We start from the raw sequence: 13,358 nt of genomic DNA on the forward strand, positions 1-13,358 counted from the left end.
TAACAAATTAACCTTTTGATACCAACAATTGCTGCCATCATGTCTGCTGCTGAATAAACATATCAAGGACAAGACATCGTGACTCTTGATGTCCAAGGCAATGATGGGTTTAATTGGTTAATTGGAATCTGACATTTTCACTGATAGAATCCAGAGGTTATGCATTATTGCAGTCTGATGTGTGAAAGGTGAGGTATGTGTGAAGCTTTCTGAGGTAAAATCACTCCCAAATTCTGCTTCAGAAATACTCTGATCCTAGTGCTTTCAAGTCAGTGAGGATACTCCATGTAGAGTGGTGAAAAATAAGGTCTTTTGCAGCTAGAGTGACCAGACAGCAAGTGTGAAAAATCGGGACAGGGTGTGGGGGGTAATAGGAGCCTATATAAGAAAAAGACCCAAAAATCGGGAATGTCCCTGTAAAATCGGGACATCTGGTGACCCTATTTGCAGCTTACATACCCATTTGGGGTTTCATTTAACTTGATATTTCTGTTTGTGTATCTTCGGGTATGTCTACACTGCAAAGTTGTCGACAAAACTTTTGTCTTTCACAGGTACTTAAAAAAGCTGCCCCGCAAAAGACAAAAGTTTTGCCGATGCAAGTGGCATTGTGAACTTCTGCCGACAAAGCTAACGCCGCTCGTGTGGCTGGAAGTATTTTGTCAGCAAACATGTCGACAAAGTACCGACAAAGAGCGTTTACACATGCTGACTTTTAGCAACAAAGCCTTGTCGCTAAAAGCTGCATGGTGTCGACAAGCCGTCATCAGTGTCTTTCTGTACTTTCCTTGGAGATCAGTGTTTTAAACTAAAAAAAAGTGACTTCTTTTGTAACTTTTGTTATATTTGTAAAAGGTTTTTTGTTTTTAAAAAAGTTTCAACTAAATCCAAAACCTTAGAACTCTAAAGAGAGATATTATTGCTGCCAATTGCTATTATACATCATTTACTGTTTATTCACATCGAGTCTGATGCAAGGCCTAATAAAGTCAATTGAAAGGCTCCATTGACAATCGGCTTTGGGGATCAGACACTATTCCTTGTGATATTTAATACTTGAATGCATTAGCACACATTGTAAATTATCAGTGGTAGACAGGGAAAACACAAAAATCTACCCTGAACCATAAGAATATTTGACAACAAAAATGTAGTTCCATCCTGAAAGTAGCCTGAGAATCACAACTATGATCCAAGTAAGTTAAAAATTGTAACTGGAACTTATTTTGTGGTAGTGTGAATTGAGTGTACAAAATCTTTAGTCAAACAAGACTGGCAAACAACTCATTTAAACTGAATTTCTGGCTAGTGGAGGAACTCACTTCTGAAGGGAGAGGATTGATATAAATAATATGGGGTTTCAGTATATATGTAGTGTTTTAACAGTTAACCCTTTGTTTTTCATTACATCATAAATATAACACAAATAAATTGTTTAATCACTTTCTCTGATATGAACTAAATGATTATGCCTTTTCAGAATATAAGGAACAGAATACTAGTAATAAACTATGTGACAGATTGGTTTCAGTCTGTCAACAGTTCACATTTGATACAGAGTAGAGCTAATGTCAAGAAGAAAATCTAAGAATTCTATAAGCCATGCCTATTAAAGTCAAAGACAGTGCAGACAATGAGCTGTCTGTAAATTGACATCTTCAGACAAGGAGGTGAATCATACTCAAAAAAGATCTAACAACAGACAGACAGCCCAAGAGTGGGGTGAGGGAGTTGCAAATGTAGCCAGAAAGTCCCTAGTTGTGTGGCTCTACCTTCAAAAGCATATTTAAGGTAAAAAGTGACAGAGGAAAACCAATAATGAAACTGTTTAGCCACAGAACTGAATACAACCCTCAGCGAATTTGGAGACAGACCGCAGGAAACACCACTTTGGATCTATGTCTATACTACAAAGTTTGGTCAATATATGTTATGTTGGCTTACAGCTGCCAGCTTCTATATGTCATTCAGGCATGTGCACAGTTGATTGCTTGCATTGATGTTGCATGTCGTCATCACAAGTAGTTGCATCAATAGAAAATGTAATACACCATGGGTAGGTATTCCAGTGTGCCCTGCACCACCATCTGGTACAAAGCCTTGTGGGACATTTTAGCAGTGCTTTGTGGGATACCAGCAATTCCCTCAGGGATTTTTGGGGAATTAGGGGTCAAGTTCCCACAATCCCGCATTCTCTATCCCATAATGCTTATTCCATGCTATAATTTCATGCCATTTTTAAAATTTCCACCGCTTTTCAGTCTCTGACATCTCTCTGGCAGAAGTTTGGCTCCTGCACAGCTCAGCGCAATTCTTAAGACTCTTGCTACTACAGGACACACAATTCTCCTGTATCTGTGGAACTTCAGAGACTACTGCAACCAGCAGTGCCATGAGGATGATGAATGGATGAAGAAATAAAAATGCCAGGTGGCTGCTGGCATTCATACACTGGCATTCATTCCACTTGTTAAATTAGCATTTCAGGGCCCAAGGAATGAGCACTGAGCGGTGGGATTGCTTTGTAATGCGGATCGAAGATGATGAGCAATTGCTGCAGAACTTTTGGATGTGAAAGGCCACGTTCCTGGATCTGTGTGCTGAGCTCTCTGAGACAGAGATACCAGAGTAAGGGCAGCACTGACACTGCTAAAGGGAGTGGCAGTCATGCTCTGGGTGCTTGTAATACTGGATTGCTGTTGGTCAGTGGGGAATCAGTTCGGAGCTGGGAAATCCACAGTTGGGGCCGTTGTCGTCTGAGTGTGCAAAGTCATTTAAAATATCCTTCTGCATGGGACCGTGACTCTCAGCAGTGTGCAGGAAATAGTAGATGGATTTGAAGCAATGGGGTTCCCGAACTAAGGTAGGGCAATAGACGGGATGCATACTCCTATTCTGGCACCAATTCCACCTTGCCAGTGAGTACATACACTGAAACGGGAACTTTTTCCAGGGTTCTGCAACCACTAGTGGATCACTGGGGATGCTTCACTGATAATAACAGTGTGGGCTGGGCAGGGAATGTGTATGATGCTTGCATCTTTAGGGACAAAGGACTCTTCCAAAAGCTGCAAGCAGGGATATTCTTCCTTGACTGGCACATTCACTTTGGCAATGTTGACATGCCAGTAGTAAATCTGGAGGACCCAGCCTATCTCTTGCTCCTGTGGCTCAGGAAGCTGTACACTGGCCACCTTGACAGAACCAAGAAAAGATTGAGCTACTGGCTGAGCAGGTTCAGGGTGACTGCTGAATGTGCATTTGATAGACTCAAAGCGCAGGCGTGATATTTAATAACTACACTGGAACTCAGGAAGGCACACAGTCCTATTGTCATTGCTGCATGTTGTCTATTACATAATATTTGTGAAACAAAAGGGAAAAGGCTACTGGCTAAGTGGAGGGCTGAGGTGGACCTGCTATTTGCTGAATTTGAACAGCCAGACACAGAGGCTATTAGAAGAGCCAGCTGTGGAGCTATACAGTTGATGGAGTCCTTTAAAAACTCATTTTAATAGTCAGCTATAGTTGTGCTATACAATGCTTTGGGGAACTTATGTGCCTGTTACAGATTTGTAATGCAGCAAATCTGCTTGGTGCAAACTAGTAAATATACTCTGCATTTCAAAAAAATAAAACTTTATTGTGTGCAAATAAATGGGAAACAAAGTTAAAGTGCAAATAAACAAGTTAAACATTTTAGCAGCACTGTAAGAGTGTGATGCATCCTTATAAAAACGGAGTAAAACATGCATGTTTACGTATTCAATATTACAATGTTTCATTCATGGTAAAAACAAGTAGGGGACTGTGCTTTCTGGCTTATTCTGTAGTTATCACAGATCAGAATAAGTCTAGTCATCGTTTTATTTGTTTTCCCCTGCCACGGAGTGGTAGGGATAAAGGTTCATCTTCTGCTGGCACCTGGTATGCTGTGGGGTAGAGGGATCAGTGATCATAGAGTTTTCCATGGAATGGCAAGGCAGCTGTATATTCGGTCTTTGGGCATTTAGCTCAATAAATGTTCTGCAACATCTGCATTTGTTGCCTGAGCAAACCCATAATGTCCTGGTGCACTTCCTGCCTTACTTCTCTGACCTTTGCCTCTCCTCCAACAACCAGTCTTTCCATTCCTGGCCCTTACCCTGATTTTAGCCATTTGGCCCCTCCAATCCCCATGTTCACAGTCAGCAGCTGTGGAGCACTGGAAGATATCACAAAACATGTCCTCCCTGGTCTGCTTCCTTCTTCCCCGATCTGGGTCAGGCATTTGGCGGACATGGAGGGGGCACCTCTGAAGGCCTCCATGCTAGAGGCTGCTGATTAAAACATACAGATACCGCATTATATTTACAGTCACAATGGCAAGGGAAAGGTAAGTCTCACAACTCTCTTATATTATTTCCATAAAAACCTTTAATTAAAAATGCTAATTGTCACTTTAGCTTTGAAGCACCTTGTTACAGCATCACTTTTCAGCTTAAGCCATGGTTAATACAGAGTAGTATGGGGGCATGGAAACTGTTGCATGGAAGGTTTAGATGCTGGCTGCTCCTTGGTATGAGTATAGGGAAAGTGTAGTAAATATTGCTAATATTTTCACATGCAGTGGTGATTTTGACTAACACCTCACTCCTGAGGGTGACAAAGGTCCAGAGAACATTGCTGCTACTGGCATCCCAAGCCCCTTGGTCCATATGTTGCTCGCCTGCTTATTGTAATGGTGCCAGCAGAACTCACCACAGAGTGGCATGGGGCTGTCTCCTGTTGCCCGGGAAAACACAAGGTTGCCATCCCTAGAAATGTTCGGGAGAGGGTTGCAGAGCATTTCCATGAAAGTTGAGAGATTGTTGAAGAAGATAAGAGAGACATCCTCTTCAGATAAACAAAGTACTCCCCCTGGGGAGAATTGTGGGGCCCCTGTCTAGCTCAACAGGCCAAAGAATGGAAAAGCGAACATCAGCTGTATCTCTTCATTCTACCTCTATCCAGAGGTGGGCAGTGATCTGTTGTGGATTATGTCAATTGGACTGCTACACTAAATTTTTTTGAATTAATTTCCTAACACATCGTAGTTCATTAAAGTGTCAACTAAGTATGCATTCTAAAGCATTAACTTTAATTGTATTTCCAGTGCTGGTTTTAAAAGTAAAGTGAAGAAACAAAAGCTGATGAATTTGTTCTCTAACTGGGCCGATGGGATAGGTGCTATTTTTAAACAGGGAAGAAGGGCAGAGGGAGCCAGGAAGGAGAGGTTTCAGGCACCGAAAAGGGAAACAAACTGCTTGTAAGGAATAATGCATCTGTGCATGTACCTGAGCTCCCTTCCCCTCCATCTCCAGGCTTATCTGTGCTTGCCTGGTGAGACTGGCTCAACTACAGTGGAGTTCTGAAGAGCTCCTGGCTCGCTGCAGGCTTTGAATCATCCTCCACTTCCCCCATCCCCTCTTCATCCTCCTCCCTGTGCACTGCAGGAGTTATCATACCTGGGTCTAATGCAGGGTCAACAGTCACATTCGGGGTGCTGGTGGAGTTCCCACCAAGTTTGGCATACGGTTCACAGTAGAAGTGGCCTCCTGGGTAGCCCCAGATTTGTTGTTGCTCTCCCTCACTTTCTGATAGGCCTGCCAAAGTTCTTTGGCTTTCACCCGGCATTGATTCTCATCCCTGTCATGCTCAAAGTTTAGCATCCCCGGTGCAAGCTTCGTGTAGATATCTATGTTCCTTCAGCTGCTCCTTAGCTAGGCTTGCACAGCCTGTTCTTCCCATAGGCCAAGGAGATCCTGGACTTCTGCTCTACTCCAGGCAGGAGCATGTCCAAGTATAGCTCTCTGTCAGTGCAGAGCTGGCATGGTCAGATGCTTGCAAAGGTGGGCTAGAAGGTTTGCTCACCAAGGTGGCCAACCAGGCAAAGGCATTTCAAAAACATGCTGAGGTTTTTAAAGAGGGTGGGGTGCGACAGGCTTCCAGGATCTATGACCTCTGGGCAGTAGAGTTCAAAATTGTGACCAGAGTGACCACTGTCATGGGGGATGGTGCATTGTGGGATAACTGCTGGAGGACAATTAGGGTTGACACAGTTGATGCAGTGTCTACATTAGCACTATGCTGATAAAAATAGGTCAACTCTGGCTGTGCATCATTTGGCAGGGGTGCTGGGGCGGGGGGGCTGTAATGGTGCTTAAGTTGATGGGAGACATATTTAGGTTTGGATAATACAAACCTATGTTGAAACAAATCGACTTAGGTCAATCCATCTTTGTAGTGTAGACCAGGCCTGGGGAAGGAGATGTTTGTGATAATAAGACAGGCATATCAAAGGAACCAGAAATGCATAAGAGGACTGTGAAAGAGACCTAATACTATAAGCTACATGGGACTGATAGGCTTGGTGGCCAAATGGATCACAAGGGAGAAAAGGAAAAAAGTGCTCCTTAGAAATGTAAGTTACTTTACTGTAACTAAGCATGAATATGTACCTGCCTAGCTTAACTCTTTCCAAGTATGAGACTAGATCTGTTACAGTCTATTTCTTTTGTCTTAATCTTGTTTTTAATTTATTCTTAAAGAACCTTCTTTTTAAATAGACCATTTGAATCTTTGTCAGTTGTCTGCAATTTCATAAAGCCCATCCCTGAGTGGTGAAAAAAACTAAGCAACAGCAGCGAAGGAAGGGTGTCTGGACTGGAGCACTCTAGGGCCCTGATCCGTGGTGGAAGCTTTTAGGAGCTAAGGCATAAAACAACAAATACTGCTATGAATAAAAGGGCATACCTGACCCATTAGGTGTGCCATTCACAGGGCTGCAGTCATATGGGTACACAGGGAGTGCCTAGTGCCTAGATGGGAATTGAGTTTAAAGGATGTCAACAAAATTCAGATCTAGATTTTGATCACTCCACAGTTCGGGGATGTTTGAATGTGGGATTCTGATTTGGCCTATTATAAAGGTAAAGGGTCAGTTCTAAAATTCTGATTCAGATCCAGTTCAGAATTCAAACATCTTCTACAGTCCACAAGTATTTGGACTGATAACTTTGTACAGGCCAATATCTAAAGAGCACCTGAATTAAAATGGGCCTGATTTTGCCAAGTGTTCCTTTCACCCCATCCCCACTAGTTTAATTAGCACTTTGCTGAATACCACACATATTTGAGCCCCAAGACACCAAATGATACAGCTATAGTCAGATAAAACATCAAGTAAAGGTATATCACTGTCATCTACTTTTTTTTTTGTGTGTGTGGTTCTAGGTGTGTATTGTACAAAAGAGAGATACGGAGAAGATGTACGCCATGAAGTACATGAACAAACAACAATGCATCGAAAGAGATGAGGTTCGAAACGTGTTTAGAGAATTAGAGATCCTGCAAGAAATTGAGCATGTATTCTTGGTGAATCTCTGGTGAATATCTTCTTTTCTGATGTACACTTCTGGTGACTGCATGTATTCACAAACACCTTACAGTAACCCTCATAGTCAGTCAGTTTGCACTTGACAAGGGGCGATGAAAGAAATCTACTGAGTTGTCCCTATATCATCACTGGATTTCTTGCTTATGTGAAAACTCGGGGAATCTGTCCTGACAGCTAAGATGTCTACATTTTAAGGCACATTTTTAAATGCATTTGATAAATTATCTTACATGATTTCTTTAGAATATTTTTTTTTAAAATGGTAAACAAGTTTTCTTTCAAATCTGAAAATCAAATAACTGTTCCGCTAACACTTTTCAAGTTAAATTTAAAATAATTTTGCAATACAACATGTTAAAGTAAAGTTTGGCAAAGGAACCTTGATGCAGTCAAACAATTTAATCATAGTATTTAATTAAAGAGCTCATACGTTATTGTACTTTATGTATGGAGATACTGATCACTGTGATTCTGTCCATGTTCTTTACTTTTTCATCATGAATTGTGTGCTATATTTTGTAATCTTTGCATCAGGCACAAACTTGAACTTAAAGAATTAAAATAAACTGGTAGCTCTCCATGATGTAGATTATGTTTACCATCTTAATAATAAATAACAATAAATAATAATAATGCCAGCAACATGGTACAAATGTGCTAAAAGTGTATGGGGCTTTACACATGGTTCTTGTCTCTCAGGCATCTTTCATTCTAAAGGAATTGATCTTGCAAACACTTGCTACGTACTGGGTAAATGGACTGCTCTTGGTCAAAAGCGCTAGAAGTAAGATTTTGCTAGGTAAGCCCTATTAGAGGGGCCCCAGTTCATCAAGGCAGTTTAAATATGCACTTTAAGTTAGGCACATGTTTAAGTACCTTGCTAAATGGAGGCCAGGATGACAAAGAGACGCCTGTGAGGAGGGTGCCAGACTACATAAAATATGGTCATACAGATGCTCCAGAGGCACTGTACATCTCATGCTATACAGTGAGCATCCAAAGAGAGACTTCAAAAGCTTTTTATGGATCAAAACAATTTTTAGACTTTAGCTGTGCTATAAGGAAATAATTGCAAAAATTAAGAGTCAAATCATTGGTATGTGTTGCAGCGAACCAGTCATTGCATAGTCTTTGCGAGTGGATACATGATCAAGTTTGAACTGCTATTAATACTGAGCAATTTCAAATGTAATCACCTTAGCTAGTGTTCTCCTTTTGACACATATTTAAGTAGTCTATTCAAATTATCAGCCATGTGGCAATTATTGAAAGCCTTGTTGTAAACAAAATGCTTTATAAAAAGTTAAACTAGTCAATTAAAAGTGCATTCGTTTATAATTCAGACTTATTTTCAGTATTCACTTTTGCACAACCTAAATCTACTGGCTGATGATAGAAAATGATCCAATAAGCCCCAAAGGATCATAAATTCATTTTTGATGAGCATGCAATAGTCCAGATATTTATCTGAAGTTTATCAAAATATTTAATGTTCCTTCCACCACCATCTTCATGACCCTCTAATGGGTCCTGATCCAAGTTATCCTTGCTGCAATTGCTCTTGCCTCCCCACCACACATGCTCCTTTGCAGGGATCAGCAAATCTCAGTAAGTCTGTCATCTTCCTTGATGGGCCCTGGAAGCTGAATTCAAATTGTGCATGCTCAGAGACGCTGTGCCAAGAGAGCATTTAATGCATGAGTGCTCATAAGATTCATTGGCAGCCAGGCCCAACAAACAGGTTTACTGAGTTCCATGATAGAATATTCAAAGAAAGCATTAGGAAAGAGGTAATATTGGAAGATACAGGAATGGATCCATGGCCCATATTTACAGACAGTGGGGAAGGTCAAATCTATATAGCTTGGTGGAAGGAAGCTGGGATCAGGTAAGAAGGTTACAAGAAGGGAGGGTGATGTGGCCATACTGGGAAAGAGGATGAAAGTGAGAAAGAGAGGGCGAGAGATAGGTCATCCTTATCCAACCTGAACATTGGCGTTGGACTGCTTAAAATTTTGAGTTGCTTTTATATTTTTCAAATGGCTTCACGCATCCTTTGTTACAGTTTATAGTGTATTATTTCAAATGATAAAGTAGCTTTTTGTAAAACCCCAATTCCTCATTTGAAATCTGGAGAATATAATGGAATCAGGTAGCCAATATTTCCAATCCAGCAGTTTTTCAAACTACCTAAAGACTCATGCAGTCACATCTTCTCTGCTGTTTAGAAAAGTGTGTTGTAATGATAAAATGAAGACTGTGTTCATAAAGTAATAGGTAAATAAGGTGATTTTTTAAAATAAAAAATGCAGTGAAGTGTATTGATAGTGCCATAGTTTTCTCTAATAGGTTCCAAATTTCCTGTTGGATTCCAAAGTTTATGTCATAAATGAAATGTGTTTGTTAGTCTAAAATTAATCCCTGTTGCATATTGTTTGACCTCACAAAGACATCAGGAATGACTGGCACTTTTTCTCAGGAAAGATCCACAAACCTGATAGCTGAATCTGCATTGATAGAGTTGGCAGGGATGTGTGCTTCAAGGAGTCAGTCTCTATTAGCCAGTGCTAATCCTCCAGCCATGTTAATGAGCAGTGAAATTTCCCGAAGATTGAAAAAGCCCCAATAGCACTAAAATAAAATGATGAAATAAAGTCTATGCATAATGCCTTAGGATTAGATTCAGTAAGTCCCTTCAGTATAGTCAAGACAATCGGCCTGAGTTTGTCAAACCATTTTAACAATTGCTCTACTGAGGTTGTTAAGAAAGTAAGTGTTTTCTCTTAGCACTATCAGATAATAGAATTGTACATTCATTTCTAGCACACATTCAGTATAAGAACAGAAATTTGTGAAGCATAATTTGTGATGCATGCATCACACAATCCCACATATAATTCACTAAGTAGTACTGTTGTCACAGACAACTACTGGAAATTCTTTTGAGGTATGTCCAGAGTTTGGTGGGGTTTCTCACAAAAGCCAATTGTTTTAGATTTTAAAAAGACCTTTCTATTTTGTAACTGATATAAGGCTCCTGCTTTGACATTCTATGAGTTAAATTAGCCCTTGTATTCTCTTACTTCATTTTCAAAAAAGAGAAAAATCAGTTTATGAAAAATACAGAAAATCTGCATTTAGAATGAGTCTGAAGTTAAAATGAAATGGGTCTTTAGTAAAGTCCCAAACTTTACCTGTTAATGAGGTGAGTGATTCATAAAATATAATAGGGAACTATGTAGCTCTGGGTGAATGGTTAGTAGGGGCTGACAATGTTTCTCGCAGTGAAAATCATTAGAGCAAAGTGTTGAAACTTGAGGCCAGATTTTCATAGCCTAGCTTCCCCGTAGGTGCAGTTCAGGCCATTTTCCTGATCATGCCACAAATCGGTAACTGGATGTCTAATGGTCTGATTTTCAGAGCTAAGCACTCAACCCCACTGGAAAACAATGGGAGCTGTGGACCTCAGGCTTAGGCTTAAATTGCACTAAATTGCACTCTCAAAGAAGTGAGTGCCAAATTTCGCCTGTAATTATTTCTGCTGACAAAACTGTGGATACAAAAACTTTAGGCCTGGTTAAGGTCAGTCTGAAACTGAATCCCTAGAAATCTCAGGTAACTATTTTCAGCTAAATAATTTAGGGCCTAATCCTGTGAGTTGCTCAGCCCCTCCCATAAAGTGCTAAATGCACTCAAAGGGCCCTTTATTCCCACTGAACACCACACGGGATGGGACCTTTAATTTTGTTTGGCTGATACTATATATAATGAGGTTTTTTTTAAACAATACATAAGCAATAAACTTTTGTAACATATGATCCCGTTGACATGCAGGCTGCCATGATGCATGCTGTGTGCAGTTCCGTTGACCTCAAAGGATTTGCACATGGTGTTAGAGAAGAATTTGGCTCACTGCATAAATGGTGCAGATCCTGTACTGGCTTTCTGAGTATTCATTGGAGCAGGGACTGGAACCCAGGTGTCACCTCAACCCAGGTGAGTCACCCAACCTAACCACCAGGTTCTCTCTCCCCCTTTCTAAGCCTCAGCTGGGAGGTGAGAAATCCAAGTTCAAATTCCTGCTCCAATGACTATTTAAGTATTTTATACAAAGAGGAACAGCTTCAACAGGCGAGATTGAGAGCCCCACCTAGATTATCCCATATCTTAGTGGTTAAGGCGCTCATCTAAAATGTGGAAAACCAAAGTTCAGCTCCCTGTTCTGAATCAGACAGAATGGGGACTTGACCCTGGGTGTCTCCTATCCCAGCTGAGTGCTCTAACCACAGGGCCATTGGGTAAACAAGAGGGTCCTCCTCTGGTTTTTTGAATCTATCCCAAAACATTTTGGGGGGCCAAAAGTATTTAGCAAATTGGCGTCAAATCTGTGAACAGTTTTAGTTGGCCTGAAACAGCATTTTTCTTCAGCTAAATTTGTCCAAAAAATTTTGCCCAGCTCAACTAAGAATTATAGGTATGCCCCCCACAATGGGGCCTTTGAGAGCGTGCAGCATAGCACCGCACACATTGACCTCATGCTACTGCTCAAGCAAGGACAGTCTCCCCTGGCCCATCATAGGTCCTTCACACTAGATGTCAGAGAAGTGGCTAGAGGCTCAGTCAGGGGGCTAGAATCAGCACTAACATTTTAATCGTAATGGAGATTGGCTATCAGTAGCTCTGAGTAGCATATTCTTTGTGGGTGACTCATTAGAGCTGATAGCAGGGAGGTTTATCAGATAACTACATTTGGTTTGCTGCTCATTATTCCAGCACAGTTTTGATTGTATCAGGAAGAATAAGTGTGTTAAGAATATAGGAGTTAAATGACAGTGCCCTGAATATAACAATGGACTGTGCAAGTAGGGTAAAATTAATGAGTATTGCTGCCCCTTCACAGAAATTTTGCATGGGATAGCCTGTGTAAGTTACACAATGAGGAAGGTAGCATGCAAATTAATTCATCCAGACAGAACATAGCAGTAATGAGTTAAAAAATATAAGACAGTATATTGAATCATGCATGCACAATTAAAATGATGTAAATATTGAAGCCAGGATATTCCTGTAACTTTACTTGGGTAAATGGAGAGGATAGGGTTGTTATCATTTAACATGTAGAGTATAATTAGGATTTAAAAAAAGCTCCTTCATTTTGTAGCACCTGTGAAATTTGCAAGGTGCCATGCTGTTTACTTGCTTGTGTTTGTTTTCTGTAGGTACTCTTTTCAGGACGAAGAAGACATGTTTATGGTAGTGGATTTACTCCTAGGTGGTGATCTACGGTATCATCTACAGCAAAATGTTCAATTCACGGAGGAAACAGTGAAGCTTTATATTTGTGAGATGGCACTAGCTCTAGACTATTTACGAAGTCAGCATATTATTCACAGGTAACAGCAAAATCTGTTAGTCTCAGCTGTTGAAAACTAACAATCTAAATAAACCAACATCAGTAAATGAGACGGTCAGGATCATTAGAGAATAAGGAGCCAGATCGTCAGCTGGTGCAAACTGGCATAGGTCCATTGCAGTCTATATTTGAGTTTAAGGTGGAGTTGTCCTCATTGTGTTGTATGCTAATGAGTATCCCAACATCATTAACAGTTGGTATTCAGTAAACAGCTCCTTTTTAAACTGCACCTGGCCATCTGACCCCTTGGTTAAAATTCTGCCCTCATTTATACTGGCGCTGGTCCTTTGCCATCTGTGGATTTACTCTAAATTTACCCCAGCATAAATCTGGCCCAGTATTTGATTCAAAGTTATAAAGTTCTTCACAATAAACACCAAATCTTTCAGTATTAATTTCAATAGGAGTTTTGCAAGAGCAAGATCTGGGAGTTTTGTCCCCCCCCTTTTTTTTTTTTGCATGATTGCATAGGAAAACCATTTATCTATTACACATATAAGAGATGGCACATGCATGAATAATTTCTCT

General features: G+C 40.5%; 1 protein-coding gene across 2 annotated transcripts in view; it reads left to right on the forward strand.

Moving 5' to 3' along the window:
* Nucleotides 1-13,358, forward strand: part of STK32C (serine/threonine kinase 32C) — a 256,277-nt gene that overhangs the window by 221,819 nt on the left and 21,100 nt on the right. For both annotated transcript variants that reach the window (XR_006292292.1, XM_037905328.2), the window contains exons 3-4: nt 7,255-7,406; nt 12,637-12,810. Coding sequence is in view for 1 of the 2 variants with exons in the window: in XM_037905328.2 (XP_037761256.1) it covers nt 7,255-7,406; nt 12,637-12,810 (326 nt within the window). In the remaining variant the exon portion in view is untranslated. The remainder of the gene's footprint in view (nt 1-7,254; nt 7,407-12,636; nt 12,811-13,358) is intronic.

The sequence above is a fragment of the Chelonia mydas genome, chromosome 7, assembly GCF_015237465.2.
Source record: "Chelonia mydas isolate rCheMyd1 chromosome 7, rCheMyd1.pri.v2, whole genome shotgun sequence".
NCBI lineage: Eukaryota > Metazoa > Chordata > Testudines > Cheloniidae > Chelonia > Chelonia mydas.